We start from the raw sequence: 10,276 nt of genomic DNA on the forward strand, positions 1-10,276 counted from the left end.
ACATACACATTCCAACAACACCATTTCAGGGAAGAATACTCATGAAATGGTCATGGCCCCGGCACCACAGTTATAGCTTTGGTTACACAACATTAACCCCACGTTTTGAATTGGCCAGCGGTTTGGAAAGGACAAAACCTATCTGGACTATTACCAGTTCACCGGTACTCATTCCGCCGACCTCGGAAGGATGACAGGCTGAGTCAACCCCAGCTGGGGTGTTAATGACAGGGCTTGAACTCGGGACCCGAAGATCCCAAGCCGGCCACCCTAACCACGAAGCCAACACCAGGCTTCATCTCTCCTTTAAATAGATCTTTATTTTAATAATCCCAGGGATGCAGCCATTTTAATGACCAATTTTGAAGCAACAAACCATGACTTCTCCTCGTCTGACAAGATATCAAAGCTGCCCTCCAAAGCCAACCGCAGACTGGGCATCCTTCATCATTCCAATTAATTCCTTGATCACTAGGGAATAGTAACGACCGACAACTCCACAAGTCCTGAGTCCACAGCTCAATGTAGGAGAACCCAAAATGCACAACTTGAAGCATTTCAAATTTTAAATTCCTGGCTTTGCCATTGGCTTGGACAAAGGCTTCGTCTCCAACTAACAGGGGAAAGGAACAGACAGGGAGCGAGTGTGTCTCGTGTGGTTAAAGGCCCCAATTATTTATTCCAAACTGCAAAAAAAAGTACAGCATTAATGCACAAATTAAAAAATTCACAAAACATTCAACCGAACAAGTCGAATTGAAAACGCAGGAGAAATCCTCAAGGTCCGCGGGTGGAGCCGCAGGAGAAGAGGCGTTGACGGGGCAATCGTCGCGCCGGCTCGCTCCACGATTAGTGCAGAGATGACCTTCATCACCGAGACATCAAGTGAAAACTCGAAACCTTGAGGATAGCCGAAAACGCGATGGTGAGAACGTTTTTACACAATGACGAGGTGACCAAGAAGGTTCCCTGCGGTGCCAGGAGGTCTGTAGGAGGGTCCGGTGGAAATGGCCGAAGCAGGTAACGGGTCGTACGTTACACCACAAGTACCAATTACAATGTTCCAAAGGAGGAGAGTCCTTGAGCCCCTGACGTTTGGGAGGGCGACTGGGAGATGGTCACGTGGAGGGTGAGATTTCCGTCCTCGGCAAACAGACGTGCGGTCCTCAAGTCGATGGTGAGACAGTTCTTGTTGAGAATCGCTGCGTCGACGCCTTCTTGAACGGAGCTCGGCGTGGCATCCCAGGTGAGACGACGGCGATGACCGACGAGCTTGACGTGGTAGGTGAAGTGCTCGGCCTGCTTGCGTGTCCCGATGAGTATCACGATGGCGAAAAACTGATTACGGCCATTGGATTCCCCTTGCTTCTTCAGGACGAGGAGGAAATGGAAGCCAAAACAAAACTGAATCATGACCCAGTCCTGGGCGTCACTGAGTTCGATTTTTTCCATCACCAATTGTGTTTCCTCCTCCAATTCCGTAATGAACTTGTGCTCGTCTTGCAGATGCTGCACCATGGCCTCGAGCCGACCCTGCCACCTGCAGGAGATACTCGGACAGGGGCAAGGGTACGGGTGGAATTCACACAGGTCTTCGTGGTCCGGCTTGTCGGTCGACGGAATACTCACTTGACAGCCCGAAGAGGCATACCTGCACGGAAAGCACACGACTTCCGCCAATTCTTCCCAGCACAGGTTACGGCCACCGCTCATCGGACACCAGCACATGGGACAGCAAGTGAATTTCGATCCGCATGTGCCGCAAACCATGTGACCGCACGTGCACTGTATGATGGGCGGCAGAAGGTACTCAGGGCAAAAGGAGCACCGGAAGAAGTTGAGCAGGTGTTTGTTGGCATGTGACATTTTCCAGTCCTCGAGAGAAACGTTGTGCTGGAGGTGTCCGAGATACACCGTTGGAAAACCCCAGGCCATTCAGACCACTCACTCCTGTAAACAGGTGAATCAAGTTCGCTCACTCATATTTGTCCACACGTACGTTAGCTCAATGTAATGTCGATCTGGTCATTTTAAAGCGAACCCTTTTAGTTTGACTTTTATGACGTAACTATGAATGAGGCACACGACCCATCCCACCCTAACGACCCATCCCACCCACATGACCCATCCCACCCACACGACCCATCCCACCCACACGACCCATCCCACCCACATGACCCATCCCACCCCACCCAAACAACCCTGGGGAGGTCAAGGAAGCAAAGAGTGGTGTCCTTCACCAAGAGGAGGCGAGCTATCACCGGCATCCGGTGATACGCAACTACATAGATACGTGTTGCGAATCCAGCTCAGAGGAGATAGAGCAGTACGTGTGGCCAGGTGGATCAGCGAACAGGAGAAGAGTTGGAATCCATAAAAGGCCGCGACGAGCACCTCATCGTCGGTTCATAATGAGGTTTCAATGGAGCATCACGTGATTTAGAAAGAACAATCTTCACAGAAGAAGGTTTTAATATAATAATGACTAAAGATATCACGTCTGTGCTCCTTTGTTACTCCCTGGACACTCCTTCCCCCTTGATAAAGAGTATTTCGATTACTACAACAATGAACAGACCTGTCTGTGTCTTTCAAAGGGATCTCAATGGAGTCACGCAAAGCCCTCAATTGGCCCTCGTGACGAGACAGGAAGTGACGTCACCGCATTGAGAAGCGGGGAAAAAAAATTTAAATCAGTGTTTGTGTTTTTCATAAAATGCTTATTATTCCAATTTCATTGCAGAATAGAAAGATATTTCGTTTCATTAAAAAGAAAATACGAAGAACAAAGGAACCAGCCTAGGTGGTGTAATCGTCAGAGGGGGCTCTCTGCGGCTGGGGAGATCAGGGAAGCAATGAGTGAGAGACCAACGGTCTTCGTCAGGGGATCCACAACATACGATAAGTCTGCAAGCAAGATCACTGGCTTGAATCGACACCGGGGATTCCCCACTGATCTTTGACCCTTGAGTTCCACCTCCCATCTTCCTTATTCGGCTTTTCACCCAAAACCCCTTCATCTAATGACCAAAGACTATCTGCAAACCCCTCACAGAACCCACACTTGACCGTTGAACTTTGTCCCTGGCATTACTTATTTTATAATATAACGATGATTATAAAACAAGCCATTCATTCACTGACTTGATCATTCTCTCTCAATCTCCATACTTCCTTCTTTTCCTTCTTCCTTCTGATCGAAAGGTCAGCTTTGTTAATGAACTGGCAAGTTTCATGTTTGATTTTAAAAATCCATTGTTTAATCTTGTTCGCCGTTGTCGACAGACACCATCCTTCACGTAGACTCGCATTCTGTGATAAGGACTTGCTCATTCACCCAAACACCTTGTTCGCGTACGGTGTTTCCTTATTTACATTCACACAGGTGAGCAAGGTGGCACTTCACGTGAGGTCGTTTGGGATGACTTCCGAGCGATTCAAAAGCACAATCTTTCGGTCAAAGGTTGAGAGAGGCCTGACAAAGGTTGGAGCCTCACGTTGTGACCTGTTTGTAAAATGAGGTTTCGTATTTACCAAATTATGAGGAGTTTTTATTTGTTTCTTCAATGCAGGAAAATATACAATCAAATTGGCCTGTTCCCTGCCCCGTTAATTTGCTGGGATTCCCTGCCTCTTTCATTTCCTGTAATTCCCTGCCTCATTAATTTCCTGGGATTCTCTGCCTCTTTCATTTCCTGGGATTCTCTGCCTCTTTCATTGCCTGGGATTGACAGCCTCATTCATTTCCTGGGATTCCCTGCCTCTTTCATTGCTTAGGATTCACAGCCTCTTTAATTTCCTGCGATTCACAGCCCCCTTCATTTCCTGGGATTCTCTCCCTCTTTCATTTCCTGTAATTCCCTGCCTCATTCATTTCCTGGGATTCACAACCTCATTAATTTCCTGGGATTCCCTGCCTCATTTATTTCCTGGGATTCACAGCCTCATTCATTTCCTGGGATTCCCTGCCTCTTTCATTGCTTGGGATTCACAGCCCCCTTCATTTCCTGGGATTCACTGCCCCCTTCATTTCCTGGGATTCTCTCCCTCTTTCATTTCCTGGGATTCCCTGCCTCATTCATTTCCTGTAATTCCCTCCCTCATTCATTTCCTGGGATTCACAACGTCATTCATTTCCTTGGATTCTCTGCCTCTTTCATTTCCTGGGATTCACAACCTCATTCATTTAATGGGATTCCCTGCCTCATTCATTTCCTGGGATTCCCTGCCTCATTCATTTCCTGGGATTCACAACCTCATTAATTTCCTGGGATTCCCTGCCTCATTCATTTCCTGGGATTCACAGCCTCATTCATTTCCTGGGATTCCCTGCCTCTTTCATTGCTTGGGATTCACAGCCCCCTTCATTTCCTGCGATTCACAGCCCACTTCATTTCCTGGGATTCTCTCCCTCTTTCATTTCCTGGGATTCCCTGCCTCATTCATTTCCTGTAATTCCCTGCCTCATTCATTTCCTGGGATTCACAACGTCATTCATTTCCTTGGATTCTCTGCCTCTTTTATTTCCTGGGATTCACAACCTCATTCATTTCCTGGGATTCCCTGCCTCATTCATTTCCTGGGATTCCTTCCCTCAATCATTTCCTGCAATTCCCTGCCTCATTCATTTCCTGAAATTCCCTGCCTCATTCATTTCCTGGGATTCTCTGCCTCTTTCTTTTCCTGGGATTCCCTGCCTCATTCATTTCCTGGGATTCACAACGTCATTCATTTCCTGGGATTCCCTGCCTCTTTCATTTCCTGAGATTCACAACCTCATTCATTTCCTGGGATTCCCTGCCTCATTCATTTCCTGGGATTCCTTGCCTCAATCATTTCCTGCAATTCCCTGCCTCATTCATTTCCTGGAATTCCCTACCTCATTCATTTCCTGGGATTCTCTGCCTCTTTCTTTTCCTGGGATTCCCTGCCTCATTCATTTCCTGGGATTCACAACCTCATTCATTTCATCGGATTCCCTGCCTCATTCATTTCCTGGGATTCCCTGCCTCTTTCATTGCCTGTAATTCCCTGACTCATTCATTTCTGGGAAAATCACCAACAGTTCCACGTAGGTGCAATTTGTCAAGGATTCCAAAATAAATATTTTTCAGAATCACCTTACGAGGGTGACTTGACCAAGTGGATTGTCCACTTGATACCTGACGTGGAGTCATGAACTTAACCACATAATTATTTTATTACTTTTTTGTTGCATATTAACCACGGAAATATTATGACGTGGAACCAAAAGTAACAACCCACAGAGAAACTTCAAGGGTTTTATTTATTCATTCAACATAAAACAATAAATAATAAATTATCGATAAACAAAAACATATTGTTTTTTTTCTTCCCAACAAAAAAAGTTGTTAAATCAGTGCCAAGTTGATTTCGAGAACGAACAACACAAGCATCAACAACAAAATTGGAACTGTCTTATAACTGAACAAACCAGACATTCCCTGTGTGATTTAAGTTCGCTTGTTCCAAGTATGGCATTCTCCCTTTCTATTCTGAACACCCTTGTTCCAATTCAAGTGTTTCCTTCTTCAGGGTCAGAGCAATATTTTTCACGTGCAGCCGTTCTTTCTCTTGTAAAAGTCTCCTCTCAGTCTCTCTGAGCTCAATCACGCATTTCGTCGCTTTGTTCAGGATCATCGCTTCGGTAACATGACTGATTCCAACAAGCTCGTCCAAATTATTTTTCAACTCCTTGAAGTTGTGCCTTATCGTCTTTCTCCGGACCTTCTCCCTCAACGCTTCCGTGCGTTTCCTCTCTTTGCATCCGCAATGACACAACTCTGGAAGAGAACCACTGCCGGAACGGCAACTACATACTTTTCTTCTGCGTTTGATTCGGACAGCGGATTTCGTTGATGCAGCAGGACATGTGCAGCTTGTTGAGGGTGTTTCGTCACGACCGTCCGCTCGGCCAGAACTGCCTGGAAGACAATGAACATGTTAATTAACAACTCTCACAATGTAACACCAACTGATCTCTTCTGTGGTTAAGTCGGTTTGTCTCTCTCTCTCCCTCTCCCTCTCGCTCCACAAAAAATAAATAATTCATTGAAGACCTTTTTTAATCAACACATCACATTTAACATCCATTAGTATGTAAAATGGCACTTAATGGACAATTCATGTCACAACTACAGGAAGAGACCCAATGAATGATCGGTGTCGCAAACACAGGGAGAGACCTCAGGGAGAGAATGAATGAACGATCGATTTCACAACCAAAGGCCACATCAAAGAGAGAGACATAATGAGTGATCTGTGACAACCATAGGTCATACCTCAACGAGAGACCAATCCTGTTATATCAATCACTTAACCCTCAATAGGTAAACCTGGGGATTTAAGGACCCCAAGCCCAATATATATTTTCGAATTTCATGTTATTTTCTATATATTGTCGAGGCTCGGATGAGAACTAACACAAAACGCACAGCAAGGGGGGCATGAGACAAGAGGGGTGGAAGAGGGAAGGACAAAACAGTGGGGAACAGACATTAGGAGATCTGTGGAAGGGAGAGGGATGGAGCGGGGAACACGGGGTATACAAGATGGACATTGCAGGGACTTTCCGGAAGGAAAGCAGGGAATTTGAAGGAGGTGGGATTTGGGTGGATTAACGGGGTGAGAAAAGATCGAGGTTTTGTATGGGGGAAGATAAGAGGTGGTGGTGAACAGCTGTTTTGTTCCAATGGTGAGTTTGTTCCAATGGTGGGGAAGAGAGAGGAATGGAAGAGTGAAGGTGAGCAGTGATTCTTGATTTTGGTAGTTTTACTAGAAGGGGGTTGTTGGCGGACCTTGAGCGCCTTGCGGAAATATGGGGGGGATATCGCAGATCGAGCAGGGGGTGGCAAGACTGGAGAGGAGACGGTAGAAGACAGAAAGACCACGAACCTGCCTGGGATGAGAGAATGAGAGGCTGAAAGAGTCAGCCTCATCGCAGGGATACCAATGATCCGAAATGCCTTGGTTTCCACAGCATGAAGCCGAGAAAGGTGAGAGGCAGGAGCACCAGCTCAGAGGGGAGAGCAGAACTCCATCAGGCTGTGGACGAAAGCTTTGTACATGGTCAGGAGCTCAGGTGGTCCGAGGAAGGACTTTGCACGATGGAGGATTCCCAGTCGACGACTGGCTTTGGAGGTCAGGTTGGAAATGTTGCTTTCCTAGGAAAGATCATGGCAGACAGTGAGACACAGAAGCTTCAATGAATGGACTTCTTCAAGAGGATTGTTGAGAAAGTAGATGGGGGGGGGGGGGTTCTAAACGATCCTTTCGGAGAGACATGGTGAGAGTGTGAGATTTGTCAGGATTGAAAGACATGTTCCACGTGATTTTATCCAGATATGTAGAGAGTGAAGAAGCTGTGGCTTGCTAGTCTGAGGAATGACAGATGGTATATCAGAGGGTGGAGTCATCAGCAGAGAGATAAATCGGATTTTCCAGAGTCGGAGAGATCATTGATGAAAACCAGAAAAAGAATAGGGCTCAGAACGCTACCTTGAGGAACTCCAACCTGGACAGGAAGAGAGAGAGTGAAAGAACTCCATTTAGGGACACACGTTGGCTGCGACAGGAGAGTATGTATGCGAGCCATGAGTGGAGATGGCCTTGGATACCATGGGAAGAGAGTTTGGTGAACAGCGCAGGGTGTCAGACCATGTCAAAAGCACGTGATATGTCCAGGGATAGGGCATTGATTTAATGTCTGGCATTGAGGACCTCCATCCATTGTTGGGAGAGCAGAAGCAGCATATCCAGGCCAGAGTGACCTGGTCTGAAACCAAATTGATGATCGGAAATCAAGCCGTTGGAGAAGAGGAAGGATTTCATGTCTGAAGCGATTATGGATTCCATAACCTTGCTGATGATCGGGAGAAGGCTGATTGGTCTGTCGTTGCAGGGATCTGTTTTTGCACCTTTTTCTGCAGGCGGTAATGTTTGCTGATTTCCAATCAGATTGCAGATGACCTTTGGCAAATGAGAGGGTGAATAGAACAGAGAGAGGGTGAGCAAGGGAAGAGGATCAAGTTTTTCGGACACGTGGGCTGATGCCGTCTGGACCGGTTGCAGAATCTGAGTCGAGGTTTGACAGCAAGCTCTCCACCTTGTCAGAAGAAAAGGACACAGCGTCCAGGGACAGTTGGGTGCGACTGGTGAGGTGGGTACAGAGAGCGATGGGTTTCGGACACAAGATTTCGATGGAAACACCGAGTTTAGGCATTCAGCCTTTTCACGTTCGGTATCAGCTGTGTAACCATTTGAGGTAAGGGAGGAGATGGAGGGGGAACATGCACCAGAAACAGATTTGATGACACGCCACCAGGATTTGGCGTCGGGAGAGGGGTTTGAGAGTTCAGATTTGAGATTAGTCTGACCTGGAGGGTCAGATGAGATGGAACATTCAGTTGGATTTGCTTTCCATGAGGAAAAGGCAAGTTGTTTCAGGACAACTGCCTCACCACAAGCTTCAGTGAACCATGGGTGGGAGGAAGGGTAGAACAACTGACGACGAGAGGGGATAAATCTGTGTGTGAGGGAGAGCAAGTTTCTTTGAAAGAATTCCCAGGACGAGGTGATGTTGGACAAAGTAACGATGGGAGACCAGTGTCGAAGTTTGATGGCTGCTTGGAGACCCTGCCAGTCAGCCTGAGTGAAATGCCAGACTCGACGGCGCTGAGATGGTTCTCTGATCTCAGCCAGGGAGATGTTTACTTTGACAAGGACGTGGTCAGAAGAACCGTTTCGAGCGGAGGAAGAGCAGCAGATATTTTCAGCAAAATTTGTCAAAATCAGATCCAGAAGAGATGGAGTACCATTGGTTGAAAACCGGGTCGGGAAGTTGACCAATTGAGTCAGTCCCAATGAGTCGCATAAATCTTTTGCTGAAGTGCCATGGCAGGTGAGAGAGGTACCCACACCTAGCCAACTGGCATGATGACAATTGAAGTCACCACATATGAGGAAGAGAGAATTGGGATGAGAGGATAGAAGTTGGTCCATGTTTTCGGATCGTGAGGTTTAGATGGAGTCATCAGTGTTAGGTGGACGGTACAATACACATATAAACATGAGGTGGGAATGGAGGGAAGCCGAAGCCAGAGGTTTTCCTGGGGGTGTGGGGGAGTGAGGGCAGTGCATTGAGAGTGAGGAATAGAGTCTTTGATGAAGAGAGCAACTCCTCCACCAGGACGAGGTTCAGGTCTGTCATACCGGATGCGGGAGTAACCAGGGATAGATCCCAGGGAGTCAATTTATTATTTATTAAAAAAAAACACATTTCTTCTAAAAAATCATAAAAATAGTTATTACCCTCGCCGAAGGAGAGGGAGTGTATTGCGTTTGGGTCCGTTTGTCGGTCGATCTGTTTGTTTGGCCGGACAGAACTTTTGTGTTTTTCTCCTCAACCACTTGTCAAATTTAACGAAATTTTCAGCAAAGGTGTGACTATTCATGTGGAATGTTTTAATGATAATTATGACGTCATAGGTCACGGGGTGTGGCAGCCATATTGGAAAAACTTTGGAGACCTCTGCATCTTTGAAACCGCAACAAGGAAAAAAATTGAAACTTGGCACATAGCAAGTACTCCTCATGAGGAATGAGTTTGATTTTCTTTATGACGTCATAGGGGCCTTCATTATAACGTCATAATTGCATATGTAGAATGCTACATCTGATCAGCATGAAAAATTTTGAGGGTCATCTCGGGATAAAATGGTCCACAGAAAAAAAATTGATGCGTCATCGGTCACGTGATTTGGAATTTATTCACATAATTAACACACAATCACCCCTTCAAACCCCTAACATCATCATCTCCATCAACTCGTCTTTATCGGTGCCATCATCATCGCCATCACATTATTGAACAAGTTTACACATCATCACAAAATACACACATGTTTTCACGTTTTCCTTTGGCACTGGATCCATTTCTTCCATGTCCAGCAGTCGGTTGTCTTCGTTGAGGAAGAATATTGCGGCCTCGTACGCCTCGTCCAAAGATGTTCTACCTTCCTCTACCCAATGCACAATGGTGTTCTGTAAGAAGATGTTGAGGTTTCACAGAAACTAAGGAGTCATAGACGTCTTGAAGGAGGAAAGTTTCTGTTAAGCAGATTATATCTGGTTTGTCAGTGGCAACCTGTATGGAGAGATCAGTCGGGTTTGAGCAAAAGCCCTGGGGATGTTTGAGGTCCACACTGTTAAGGGAGAGGGAGGGGAGGAGTCTTTGGGTGCAGGGGAGGGGTGGGGA

At 46.5% G+C, this 10,276-nt stretch overlaps 1 protein-coding gene across 1 annotated transcript; it reads right to left on the reverse strand.

Annotated features, from left to right (window-relative positions):
- Window positions 1-302: 302 nt before the first annotated feature.
- LOC147007484 (E3 ubiquitin-protein ligase Siah1-like) lies at window positions 303-2,653 on the reverse strand. Its single transcript, XM_085867052.1, has 2 exons — window positions 2,579-2,653; window positions 303-1,950 (listed from the first exon to the last, which is right to left on the reverse strand). Exon 2 carries the CDS (start codon window positions 1,933-1,935, stop codon window positions 1,054-1,056), a length of 882 nt encoding a protein of 293 aa, XP_085723178.1. The 5' UTR covers window positions 1,936-1,950; window positions 2,579-2,653; the 3' UTR covers window positions 303-1,053.
- Window positions 2,654-10,276: the final 7,623 nt, after the last annotated feature.

Source organism: Eptatretus burgeri, unplaced genomic scaffold (assembly GCF_056783735.1).
Source record: "Eptatretus burgeri isolate ZD-2024b unplaced genomic scaffold, Ebu_testis_v1 Ebu_testis_scaffold_137, whole genome shotgun sequence".
Taxonomy (NCBI): Eukaryota; Metazoa; Chordata; class Myxini; order Myxiniformes; family Myxinidae; genus Eptatretus; species Eptatretus burgeri.

Bases quoted from the DNA above. Each gene is read 5' to 3' on its own strand.
- LOC147007484 (XM_085867052.1), bottom strand. From the start codon at position 1,935: ATGGCCTGGGGTTTTCCAACGGTGTATCTCGGACACCTCCAGCACAAC.